Source organism: Phascolarctos cinereus, unplaced genomic scaffold (genome assembly GCF_003287225.1).
Source record: "Phascolarctos cinereus isolate Bilbo 61053 unplaced genomic scaffold, phaCin_HiC Scaffold_2;HRSCAF=192, whole genome shotgun sequence".
NCBI classification, from domain to species: domain Eukaryota; kingdom Metazoa; phylum Chordata; class Mammalia; order Diprotodontia; family Phascolarctidae; genus Phascolarctos; species Phascolarctos cinereus.
In genome coordinates this window covers 34,764,396-34,777,856 of record NW_027555625.1, presented here as the reverse complement: position 1 = coordinate 34,777,856, position 13,461 = coordinate 34,764,396, and the positions used below count along the sequence as shown (strand labels likewise).

At 46.0% G+C, this 13,461-nt stretch overlaps 1 protein-coding gene across 3 annotated transcripts in view; it reads left to right on the top strand.

Annotated features, from left to right (window-relative positions):
- Nucleotides 1–561: 561 nt before the first annotated feature.
- The window catches only part of IMMT (inner membrane mitochondrial protein), a 45,109-nt gene continuing 32,209 nt past the window's right edge, over nucleotides 562–13,461 (top strand). For all 3 annotated transcript variants that reach the window (XM_020969463.2, XM_020969462.2, XM_020969460.2), the window contains exons 1-2: nucleotides 562–810; nucleotides 10,931–11,004. In XM_020969463.2, the coding sequence (XP_020825122.1) occupies nucleotides 766–810; nucleotides 10,931–11,004 (119 nt within the window). In that variant the 5' untranslated portion in view covers nucleotides 562–765. The remainder of the gene's footprint in view (nucleotides 811–10,930; nucleotides 11,005–13,461) is intronic.

Here is a 13,461-nt window from a genome sequence, read left to right as displayed (position 1 = left end):
GCTCTCATTAAAAGTCTGTTATCTTGAATTACATAATGTTATTGTATCAACGTGCACATGTATATACTGCTCTCATTATAATATGAGCCCCTCGAGAACAGGGAATGTACGGCTGACTGTCACGTACCAGTCGTTTAAATAATTAAAGAGAGAACAAGTCCGCCCTGAGCCCTCTCTCTTCCCGAGTCCACAGTGCCCCGAGTGTTGCCTGGATTTCAGTCTATTCTCCATTTCGGGAGAGCCCACTGCAGTGTCAATGTCATTCCTAACAACTGACGCCCCAAAGCGCACACAAGGGAACTAACGGAGACAAAGAGAGCACGGGTTCAGAACATGTACTTCTCTCGAACTCGGGCTTCTGCGGGCAGGGCTTCGGACCAGGCCTCAGACCGGAAGCCGGAAGTTGGCCCTACAGGACACGCCTGCCGACGCTTTTCACGCTACCAGGCTTTGGTCCGATCGACGAGGCCGGCTCGGAATCACCCCGCCTCCTCCTCTCATCCCACCAATCCTTCCCTGCTCCGCCAGCGTCCCTAGTTGCTGACGCAGGCCGTCAACACTTCCCTCGCCCGCCCCTTTCCGACGCCGTCAGTCTGGCAGGACAGCGGGGCTGCTGGCGGTTTGCGCTTGCGCGGTTCCGCCGGTTTCCCCTCTTCTGCGTGCTGCCGGGCTTGGCGTTGAGGGGGCGGCCGGGGAGTACGTACGCACGCCCTCCCGTGCTTGCGGCAGCTCGCCCCCAGACGCGTGTTCCGCCGGCCCGAAGAGATGTTGCGGGTTTATCAGCTAACTGGCGTGAGCGCCGCCACCCAGGTGAGCGCGGGGGGGCGTGCGGAGCAGCCAACGGAAGGCGAGGGGCGGGGAGACCCCGGCGAGGCCCGGGCGGAGCGCGCTCGCGGAGGGCCGGGCGCCCGCTCCGGGGCCTCTCTAGAGCTCGGGGGCGCTGTCGGCCGTTACTTGGGGATTCCCTGGAGCAGAATGAATTAGGGGTGATTGCTAGGTGGGGAGAGCCGGCAGGATGGAGGGGGTGGGGCCTCGCGGCGCTCCGCCAATCCCCGCTCGCCGTTCACTGAAGAAGGCCAATGGAGGCCAGCCGGCGCCGGCGTGGCTGGTGCGCCGCGTGCCCGGGGCGCCTCAGCCAGTGGCTGAAGGTCGAGGGGCGGGCCCGCGCGCCAGGAGCGAGGCGTACTACAGGGGACTACGGTTCCCAGCAGGCCTCGGGGCTCCCGAGGGGCTACATAGCTTGGCTTGGGCGAGTGGCAGGCCGCACGGGCTGCTGGGAGCGGTAGTTGGAGTGCTGTCGGAAGCAAGGTTGGCCCTCGCTCTGGGACAGCCGACTGGCCTTTAAAGGCCCTTTTCTCTGCCCAGTTTATTACTGTGCCGGGCGGGGGTCGGGGCCCTTGTCTAACTAATCTTACTTAGAGTTTCTTAACTAGTGGGAAACCCTAAAGATGGGGTTTCTGGATCCTTGCAGAAGGGGGAGGAGGACAGGGGTCGTGACCTTGTGCCGGGACACCCTCCCAGGTCTGATGTCAGAAAGTCCCGTCCCCAGGGGTCATAAGGAGCCTGGCAAGAATACAGGCTTTGAAAGTGGAGCTGATTGTTAATTAAGCTTTAATTTAATCAGCGAGCGAGCGTTAAACTGCACCGAGACTTTGGGGAGACCTGAATAAAATACGGCCAATCGAAGTCTGGTCTGAGCATCATAAAGGCAGCCTACACACGGGGCATGTGAGCAGAGAGAAGAGACTGCGCTGGAACCTTGTGGTTTAAATGAAGTAGTAGTTGGTGTCCCTGTCCTGAGCTGGTGCTGCTCCGCCAACCTTTATCGGCTTTGAGCTGCGTTCTCCAGGCCAGGCCTGTCCCTTCTCCCAAACTCCCGGCGCTCTCTGGTTACCAGGGAAGGAGACGCTCCTCAGACAAGTGGTGAGGTCCAGCTTGTCTCTAGCCGCCTGCCTAGGCCTCCTTCCCATGTTATCCTTCAGGGTTAAATTCCTCTTAAATCCAAGGAACCTAGTTGGCAGCAATTAATTTGGTGTAGATATTTTGGGGCAGAGAGGCCCGGCACTGCTCAGATAGTAGTCAGAACAACTTGCTTTTTGTTCTTTTTTCCTTTTCCTCCTCCCAGCTGACTCCAGAAATTCTTGTCAGGTGCCAGCTCTTGGATTTCCTCCCAACTGCTCACTTCCTAGGCCTGTGCACATCCCCCCTTTTTTTTTGGACTGAATAGACAAAACCTTAATCCTTATTTTTTCTTTCATGGGGCTTTCTTTTCTTTGTCCAGGACTTTTATTTTATCAAGGTAGTGACCTCCTGATATACAAACTCCAGTCCTGTGCAGACCTGGAAATTTAGCTATGTATAACTTTTAGTCTTAGAGAGTTGCCCTGTTGCCTAGACAGGGAGAGATGAAGTGGACGTGCCCATGGTCACACTCTGGCATGTGTCAGTGGAAGGTTTTCAATCCAGATCTTCCTGACTCCCAGGCAGGCCAAAATACTACTCCAGAAGACTTTTACTGTATTACCCAGGGAAGAGATCTTTGGGCCCCATTTGATCAGAACTTATTGGGAGCTCATGTTGGTCTTGGCAGATCTGAGCAAGCTATCTATCAGCTTAGGTGTTCTTTCTACCCCGTTGGACCACTGATTTGTAAAATTTCTTCTGAGTTTAGAAACCTTCAACAAAAACATTCAAATACGGAATTACAAAAAGGTCCACAAAAGTCTAAACTCGGTTATTGACAATGTGTTTAAAAAGGTATGTAATAACATTAAACTATGAAAATAAAATGTAATAATACTGTTTCATTCCTGGTTCCCTTCTGATTTTTTTTCTTATGTCTATATTTTTTAATTTTGTTGCCATTTTTTTCGTGTTCATAATTAGTGTGTATTCTGATTTTGCTTTTTGCATTCTTTATAACATTAACTTTTTGTGTAGTTGGGCATTTAGTAATCATTGTTGCTTATACAACTTTAAACATTTTAATTTTAAAATTCTAATGAAATTCTGTTATTTTGGGGAGGACTTTTGACTATCACCTTTCAGGACCCTTTTCTGTGAGGTCATGACTACATCCGTACTGAATAATGGAGCTCAAGGTTTGGTAGCCCAGTCACATGCCTTGAAGTGTTGCGACAGGCTACCCACCTGACTGATGCCTGCTGTTCGACTTGCTGCCACCCGCACTGTTACTGGGGGCATTCCTACCTTTCTGACCTTAAAAAAGTTGTTCTAGGATCATTTAGGGATGAGCGTCATAGTCACTCAGAAGAGCTTGTTGTGTCTGTTATCCACACTGAGAAAACAAGGTGGATGAGAAATACTGTTGTCCAGACTCTTATTGGCAGTTGGGACAGTCTATATAGGGCACATCTCGGGGGAGGGGACCCGGGAGACTCAGTAAGCTCAGGCCAGATTTGAAAAGGAGGAGATTGGTCTGGGTTGCCTTTTGATGAGTTTATGGGAGGACGTGGAGGAGAATCACACAGAATCAAGAGAAGCAAGTGGATTGTAATGTGCATTGTCGAAAGGAGTACCCGTAACAATGAAGTAACAGCTCCATTGGCATACTGGAGTTCACTGTCCCATTTTGGCACCCTGGACTCCCACAGCTATATGTCCTCACTTGAGTGGGGGGGGACACAGTGACAGTCATGGCTGTGGACATTCTCTAATATAAATACGATTTTAAATGATTCTTATGGTTTTCAATTACAGTACAGATAAAATTCTTTTAAGTTTTATTAATTTTTTAAAACACTTTTGCGTCATTTCACAATAGCTTCCTGCTCCAATCCGTCTGGATTGGATTCTGGATTCTGATTCTCCTCCATGTCCTCCTATAAATGCGTCAAAAGGCGGCCCGGACCAGCCTCTTCCCAGTTTCCTTTGCAGCTGTCCATTTTGTCATTCTTGGGGCACAATGATTTTGTACTGCCTTCACAGGCTGTGCTTTGTTTGGCCTTTCCCTGGGAAGAAAGAGCCCCCTGATTCTTCAGTTTTGGCTATTATGAAAAGAACTGCTGTGGATATTTTTGTAAATATGGATTCTTTTCCTCTTTGATCTCTTTGGGGTATAGGTAGCAGCATGGCTGCGGCAAAGGAAATGCAAACAGCACCTTTTTGGGACATAGTTCTAAATTACCTTCCTGAATGGCCGGGCCAGTTCACAGCTCCACTAACAGTGCATGAGTATAATAATTCCTCTAAGCATTTGTCATCTTTGCCAATCAGATAGGTATGAAGTGGAACCTGAGAGTTGTGTTAATTTTCATCTCTTTAATTGTTAGTTATTTTGTAGTTGTTGATAGCATGCATTTTTTCTAAACTGCCTAATTCGTATACTTTGACCATTCATCTGTTTGGGAATGGTTCTTTGTCTTATAAATCAGAATCATTTCCTCTTATATCTTGTACATGAGACCTTTAGCACAGAGGTCTTCAAGCAGCCTGGATAACCACTTACTGATCGTGGGAATTCTTCTGGTGTATGGATAGATGGCGGCTGGGTGGCACCATAGTGCATGGAGCACTGGGCTTGGAACCTGGACGACTCCTCTTTCTGAATTTAAATTCAGCCTCAGACATACCAGCTGTGTGACCCTGGACAAGTCACTTAACTCTGTTTGCCTCAATTTCGCTTCTGTAAAATGAGCTAGAGAAGGAAATGACAAACCACTCCAGTGTCTTTGCCAAGAAAACACCAACTGGGGGCACAATGAGTAGGACGCAACTGAAATGACCCAGGAACAGCAACGAATGGAGTAGATGGCCACCGTGGCCCCCTGCTGACTTGCACCTTCCATGGTCCTGTAATCCATAGGTGGGTCTGCAGAGTCCCTGTTGTATCACTCACCAGATACTTGACATCGTCTGCGGAAGAGAGCCAGAGGCCTGGTGTTCTTGGAGGCTCACGGACTGCTCCGTCTTAAGCTAACTATGAGATATGGGGCACCAAGACACTTTTTGGGGTTTCGCTTTCCTCATCTACAAAATGAAAATGGTTGGACAAAATGATGGTCCCTTCCAACTTCAAAGCCGTATGATTTTTATGACTGAACTCAGTGCTAGGTTCTTAGTCTTCCTGTACACAGGAGAGTAGTTCTGACCTTCTCTGTCACTGAGAATGAGAGTTTTTATATTGGTCATTGACGACTAAAGCTGTGTGCCCGGAATTGTCTTGTTTGCTTTTGCCTCTTTTCTCCAGTGTACCTCTGTCTCTCCTCTCATTTTCAGTATGAAAAAAACCAGGTATTTCCCTCCTTCACACAGAAGCTTATTTTGTGTTTTAGATGCAGCTTTTGAGAATCCTTGCTTTCACACTAGCTCTGACATCTTTGCTTTCTCTTTGCCAGTCACCAGATTCTGCCTTTAAAAAAGTACAAGCCTATCCCATTTTTTGAAAATGAAAAATCTTGTTTGGGTTACTTTACTGTCCTGCTCCTTTGAGTTACCATCCCCGTCTCTTACCAAATTTTCCACTTCTTTTTTTTTTTTAAACGCATTTGGGGTTAAGTGACTTGCCCAGGGTCACACAGCTAGTAAGTGTCAAGTGTTTGGTCTGAGGCCGGATTTGAACTCAGGTCCTCCTGACTTCAGGGCTGGTGCTCTATATGCTGTGCCACCTAGCTGCCCCAAGTTTTCCACTTCTGTTAGTTGGGACATCTTTCCCCTGGTCACTTTGGCCAGAAACCTTGACCCCAAAACCTGAATGAGACCCTGGTCTGCTGTACTATGTTGTGGAGAAGTTATGATCTTCCACATTTTCTTTCAATTCTTGCTCAATGTGTCATGGATTCCTCTCTTCACTGTTTGTACTGTTCCTCTTCCCCCCTCTCCTCCAACCATCCTAAGCACTACCATCACCACCCGATTTCATTCTGCTTTCAATCTGTGCCTTGGTTTTCAGGGCCTTTCTTGATTTAGGTAAAGTGGCCCATTAACTTGAATTCTTCTAAGCCTCATTCTGTCATCCCTCTGTTCATATTCATGTCCTTATTCTTTCACTATCCCTTCCATGTAGTCCAAATTCTAACAAAGTTCTGAACTGTTTCCTGTCTAGCATACATATGCATCGCTTTCATCCCTCCATGCCTTCTTAAACCTAAACCCCTCACCCCATAGTCAGGGATCTGGTGATACTGGCCTCCTGAGGCCTGGAACTGATTGACTTTTTTTCCCCTCTGTATCCTCATCTCCTAGCACAGTGCCTGGTTAAAAGTACAGGTTTAATAAATGCTTGTTGAATTAATTTTCCCTGGCACAGTACAGATACTTAAATTTCTTAAAGTTAGGGGACCTCTATGGGTCCTCAACCCTATAGAACTCTTAGCCTCCTTGTCCTGAATTTAATCAGCTTAGAATTTGCTTTCTCCTCCTCTTTTCACATACTTATCCCTTCCTCTAAACACTGTGGCTTATAATGTTTATGAACATGTATTTATAGCAAACATAAAAGGTAACTCCTCGTATACATGATGGTTGGGGAGGAGTCAGTCATCACAGCCTTCTTGGATAACTCTTAACTAATATTCTGTCTTGCCTTCCTGTCTAGCTTATATAGCACCTATTGACCTAAACATACAGCTTGCTACTTTTTTTCTATAAGCTATATGAAGTTATCTGATTATTTCATATATGTAGCTTTGTTTGCCCAACCAGACTGCAGGTTTCTTTAGGGCCACATGAGTCCTAATCGGCTTCTGTGTCCTCCTTAGTTTGGGGTAAGGAGGAGCAAACGAGATTTGGTGGCTTTGCCATTTTCTAGAGCTTCGAGGGATATGGATGTAATGAGGACTCTGGGAACCCAGTGTCCACCCCTGACCAGATGGAATCACCGGCCAGAGCAAATGGGATTTTCTGGTAATTCACGTAGATTCTTGCCCGACCAACTTAGACATAATTTTTCTGGTGATGGTGCTCTGTAAAGGTACACATCCCACTCCAGTGATTGGCTGAGATCAGCGCAAAAAACACAGTTCACTTACAGTGTTTTGAAGATTAATGATAGTTATGTCTCACATGTCTACACTTATAAATTTCCCACAAGCTTATAAACTTTCATGTTTCTTTGATTTTTTCCTAATTTTTATCTAGGGCTGTCCGGCATCAAAGAAGGTGCTGTGCTTTATGAGCAAAGCAGAATTGCAGCAGCCCTAAAGAAACGGGAGATGTTCCAATGTGGAGCCCTCTCCACTCCCAGTGTTCATGTGGACTGTTTGTGCTTGACCTGAGGTAGAGCCTTCGGAGCTCCTGCTGGTCTGATCAGCCACAGTCACACACACCGTACCTTAAGCCCAGCATAGTGACGTCGTTTTGGTCCTCAAGCATGGAGCACAACTACCAACCAGTCTAGGACCGTGAACTCGTCCTGATTAATCAGTTTAAGGTTACAAAAAATATAAAACACTTTATCCAGTTTTTCCCCCCTTAAGTCAACAAGGAAGCATTTATTCAGTGCTTACTGTGTGCCAGGCTTTAATCAGTTCTCTGCCTGCTGGCAGCTCCCAGTCTAATGGGAGAGACAGCTTGCAAACAACTATGTGCATATATAGAGGAGATATGCAGGCTAAATTGGGCTAAGCTCAGAAGGAAGGCACCATGTTTTTTCCTTTGTCTCCCCAGCACTTGGCCAAATGCTTAGCAGGCAGTCAATAAACATTTAAGTGCATACTGTGTGAAGAGTAATGTGCTAAATGCTGGGGATACAAAGAAAGGGGAAAAAAGACCCTGCTGTCCAGGAGCTCCCAGTCTAATGGGGGAGAAAACACGCAGACAGCTATACATACCAACACGCTATGTACACAATAAATTAGAAATAAAAGGAGAGCCAGAACAGGAAAGGCTTCTTACAGAATGTGGCATTTCCATGTGCCTGCTGACGATGATATGAAGATCCCTTTTAGGCCTGGTGAGCTCTGTGGTCCTTCCAACTTTGATATTCCATGATGCTGATTCTCTTATATCAAAAGGTCAAGGGAATAGGACTGGCATGAGAAGCTGGCATAGCTGGTGGTGGCCTTGGCACCGTGTGTCAGACGGGGTCACGTTAAAGAAACGCTTTCTTAACAGTGCGGATGTCCTGGGTACTCCCGCTGTAGTGCATCTCTAAAACTTGCCTTGTCAACAAGTGATAACAGACTCAGATGTCCACTGCCCTAGGGGCAGCTAGGTGGCGCAGTGGATAGAGCACTGGCCCTGAAGTCAGTAGGACCTGAGTTCAAATGTGGCCTCAGACCAAACACTTGGCACTTGCTAGCTATGTGACCCTGAGCAAGTCACTTAACCCCAATTGCCTCACTAAAAAAAAAAAAAGATGTCCACTGCCCCATGTGAAGCAAGAAGCATTTATGAAGTATTTATGATGTGCCAGGCACTGTGCTAACTTCTGGGGAAGCAAAGGCAGAAAGTCTCTGCCCTTAAGGAGATCACATTTCTGATACAGGAGACAACATGTAAATAACCGCATACATAGAAGGAATCTGCAGAATAAGTGGAATTTCCTCTCTGAAGGAAGGCTCAGGGCAGGGCTAAGGGGCTGGGGCAGGCTGTAAGAAAGGCTCTTAGAGTTGAAACCAGGAAGGACCTGGAGGGAGAGCATATTTACCTTTTGTATCCGTTATTTGTTATCTTTGTATTCCCAGTAGTGCCTCCTGACATGCTTCGTACACAGTAGGTAGTTTGTTTTTGTTGAATTTAGTCTCATTCAGTCATAGGAGTTTAGGGCTGCAAGGGAATTTAGATATCTAGTCCAGTTTTCTCATTTTAAAATCCAGAAGGGCAGAGCAGCAGGAAACAGGATTGTAAACTCCTCCCACAAAATTATTCCTTCAAACACCTAAAAAATGCCAAGGCTTAATTCTTAGGGAGAAATCTGGAAAACTTATTTGTGAGCCATTTGTCCATCTCATTTGGCCCAGGTAGATGGGCAGAGAGGTCTGCAGACCCTGGGGACTGCCCAGGCACTGAGACAGAGACAGGTGCCTCCTGGCAGCCTTGTAGTGCCCCATGACCCAGGGCCATGTCACAGATACAGAAGCCCTGTGGGATGAACTAGCAAAGGAAGAAGCTCAGACCCCAGGAGCAAAGAAAGCCTGAGGCTCAGCCTGCAGATGTGGAGTCACCAGCTAAAGGGGAGCCCGTAGTTGGGTCTCTTAGAACCAGCAGAGCTTCCCAGCTGGCTGAAAGGGACCGAGTCCAGAAGCAGTCAGCTGTTGCTCAGACCCAAACCCAGCTCAGGAACTTGTGGGAGTCAGACCTTGCCCTGGATCAGAACACTGAGAGCAGTGAAAGCTTACTGTAGCTCCCCAGCCTGTCCCTGAGATCCTGGAATAACATGATATTTAATACCCAGGACTTACCCTCCAGGAGTATGCAGAGCCCAGCTCCCATATCCAGTCTAAAGTTAGGAGGTAGGAAGAATGAGCCAACAGAAAACTTTACCTCAAAGAGCTGCGGGGTGGGGGGGGGACGGGGCAGCTAGGTGGCACAGTGGATAGAGTGCTGGCCCTGAAGTCAGGAGGACCTGGGTTCAAATCTGGCCTCAGACCAAACATTTGATACTTACTAGCTGTGTGACCCTGGGCAAGTCACTTAACCCCAATTGCCTAAAAAACCAAAAATAAATAAATAAGTGAAAAAGAGCTGCAGGGATGCTCCAGACATAAAGAGGGAGGAAGCAAATGACTCTGAAACATGTGTAAGCAATGCTTCAGAGAAAGACACAGCTTGGGCACAAACTTAGAATTCCTGGGAAACATGAAGCAAGAGTTAAAAAAAAAAGTTGGAAATATTGTTATTAATGAAATGAGAATGGTTGAGGAAAACATTGGAAAAGAAGTGAGAGCTATGGAAGAAAGAATTGGGAAGGGAATCAATAGCTTGACACCAGATATAAAACTTAACTAAGCAGTAAACTCTCTGAAAAGTAGAATGGACCAAATAGAAGCCAATGACGCCATGAGACCAAAAAGATTGAAAAAAGGCAAGAGACTGAAAAAAGAACTAGAAGAAAATATAAGGTCTCCCATAGCAAAAACTACTGACGTGGAACAGATTGAACAGAAGAGAAAAAAACGTAAGGCTCATTGGACTGTCTGAACACCATGACCATAAAGAGCCTGGACGTCATATTTCAAGGAGTCTCCGGAAAAACTGCTCAAATCTCTTGGAACTAGAGAACAAAGTGGAAATAGGAAGAATCCACAGGTCATCTACTGTAAGAAACCCTGAAATGAAAACTCAAGAACGATCTAGCCAAAATCCAGAACTTTCGGTCAAAGAGAAAATACTACAACCATCCAGAGGTAAGAATTCAGCAGCCACCACTCTGAGGGAGTTGAGAACTTGGAATATGATATTCCAGAAGACAAAGAACCTAGGCTTACAGTTAAGATATACAACTTGTTTCTTTTAATAAATGAGTAAACAACAAATGCGTCTGTACATGCCCATGTATTCACAATGACTTTGAATTCTTGCTTTCAGCTCTTTCTGATACATTAATATATTTGTTTTTAATGACTGATGGAAGTTTAAAACATTAATAAAAATGTATGCACATGTCAGTATAAAGAAGTTGAGTGGGCTGTCACAGGAGGTAATAAAAACTGGGTGCTGCTTGCCTGATACGCAGTCGAAGAGATTTGGGGGCAGACATGGGTTGGGTGCGGTGCCATCAGAGGTCCTCCATTTCCAACTCTCTTTTCTGTCTCTGCACCTTGCCCAAGATTGTCCAGCCCGGTAAAATCCTGTCTCCTAAATCTCCGGTAAATGTTTTTCTGTGACATCAGTGTTAATTTCATAGCTGATGGGGGTTTGGGGTCAAAGTTGTTATTGAAAATCATTTGAATTTTTAAAAATTCATTTTTATGAAACACAACATTTGTGAGATATACTTCTCATTCTGTGTGTTCTTATTTCTCCTTAGAATTGCCTCTGTGGAAAATTTGTACTCCGTCCCTTGAGACCATGCCGTAGATACTCTGCAACAAGAAATTCTGGGTATGTAGATTGATAGTCATCATTACAGATGTTTTCAATTAGGAACAGTCAGCAACCTTGGGGTTTTTATTTTGTGAAATCAATTTTTATTTTTTAGAAAACTTCAAGGTCTGCTTTCTCTTTACCTCTCCTCCCCCCCGGTGAAAAACCAAGGAAAACAAAACCCCCTGTTAAAATCATGCATCATCAAGCAGAACAAATCCCTGCCTCGGCTGGGTGTGCTTCACGCTGTCCTCGAATCCAGCCTCCCCCGGGCGGGCTCTTTCTCTGCGACTCCTCCAGAACCATAGCTGGGCTTTGTGTTGATCAGAATTGCTCACACTTTAAAAGCTGATTGTCGTTAGAACATTCAGCGAGCGTTATGAAGGGCCTCCTACTGTGGTAGTCTGGGCATGAGATGATGTGGGCCTGGGCCAGGGTGGTTGCAGTGTTGGGGGAGCGGGAACTGTATAGAAGAGATAATGTGGAGCTAGAGACAACAGAGTTGACAGCTGATTGGATAGGAGGTTGAGATGACACCTCAGTTTCAAGTTTGGGTGACCAGGAAGATGGCAGGACTCTGTCTAGTCATAGAGATATTTAGAAGAGAAGCGTTAAGTGGAGGTGCGGGATGGAGGAATGGACAAGGTAATGATTTTACTTTTAGACATATTGAGTTTAAGATGTCTTTGAAGCTTCCAGTTCGCCACGTCCAGTAGGCGAGGTGGAGATTCTGGCCTAGAGGTTAGGAGATAGCTGAGGGTCATCTGCATAGAGATGATAATTAAAACCATGGGAGCTAATGTGATCATCTTGTGAAATGGTGTAGAGGGAGAGGTCAGGAAGGATGAGGATTGAGAAAAAGCCACTGGATTTGGCCACTGAGAGATCATTGCTGACTTTGGAGAGAGCCTTTTCAGCTGAATGGTGAGTTTGGAAAGAATTACGAGGAAGAAGAAGAAGGGGAGTGGAGGCATTGAATTTAGATGGCCTTCTCAGGAGTTCAACCACCAACGGGACGAGAAAGCTAGGATGATCACTAGCGGGGGCGGATGGATCAGGCCGAGGGAGATGTGGCCTGTTTGGAGGCAGGAGAGGGCAGCCAGGAGACAGGGAGGGAGCTGTCCAGATAGGGTGAGAGAGGAGGGACTACAGAAGGATCAGTCTGCTGGAGAAGACAGGATGGAATGGGATCACTTGTGCATGCATCAGGGTTGGCCTTGGCAAGGAGAAGGGCCATCTCATTACGTGGGAAGCTGGAAGAAGAGAAAGTGTCTGGATGCATCTGAGGCATGGGAGATGGGGGGGGTGAATACAACCTCCCCCCACCCCCACCCCCCAGAGGAGAAGAGGGAGCTCTCTCAGTGCACTGAGAGGCAGAATTTTTTTTAATATAAATTTATTTAGTTTTAGTTTTCAACATTCACTCCCACAAGTTTTTGAGTTCCAAATTTTCACCCCATCTCCCCCCTCCCCCCACCTCAAGATGTCATACATTCTGAATATCCCTTCCCCTAGTCTGTTCTCTCTTCTATCTCTCTCCCCTTCTCTTATCCCCTTCCCCTTCTGTTTTCCTGTAGGGCAGGATAGACTTCTGTACCCCATTTCCTATAATTCTTATTTCCCAGTAGCATGTGAAAACATTTTTTTTAAACATACGTTTTTAAAACTTTAGGTTTCAAATTTTCTCTCTTCCTCCCTTCCCACCCACCCTCATTGAAAAGGCAAGCAACTCAATATAGGTTGTACATGTGCAGTTATGCAAAACACGTCCATAGTAGATATGTTGTGAAAAACTAACTGTATTTCCCTTAATCCTATCCTGCCCTCCCATTTATTCTATTCTTTCTTTTGACCCTGTCCCTCCTCAGAAGTATTTACTTCTGATTACCCCCCTTTCCCAATCTGTGAGAGGCAGAGTTTTTGCTAAGACATATGGGATACATACAAAGTCAGCACAATACAGTCTTCAAGTAGGGGTTTCTTTTTTATGTCATGGATTCCTTGGACAATCTGGCGAGACCTATGGCCTCCCTAAATGTACAAAATAAAATATATGTAATTACAAAAAAAATCAGTTATTGAAATGCCCCTTTCAAAATATCAAAAAAAACAAGTTCATGGTCCCAGTTTAAAAAAAAAACCTTCATTGAGGAGTAGAAGGGAGGCATGAGATACTGGGCATGGGAGGGAAGGGTGGGAGAGTGCAGGAAATACTGCATTAGAAAGGGGAGGTTTAGCCAAGTCTCGAAGGAAATCATAGCTGACATTTCTATAGCGCCGACTGTGTGCCAGGCATTGCTAAGTGCTTCATGGTCATCTCATTTGATCTTCACAGTGTCTCTGGGAGGTTGGTGCTGCTATTTATCCCCATTTTGCAGGTAAAGGTCCTGAGGCAAGCGAGGGTTAAGTAATATACCCTGGGTTGACTGGATTTGAACTCAGGTTTTTGTGACTCCCAACCTATCACTCTTATCT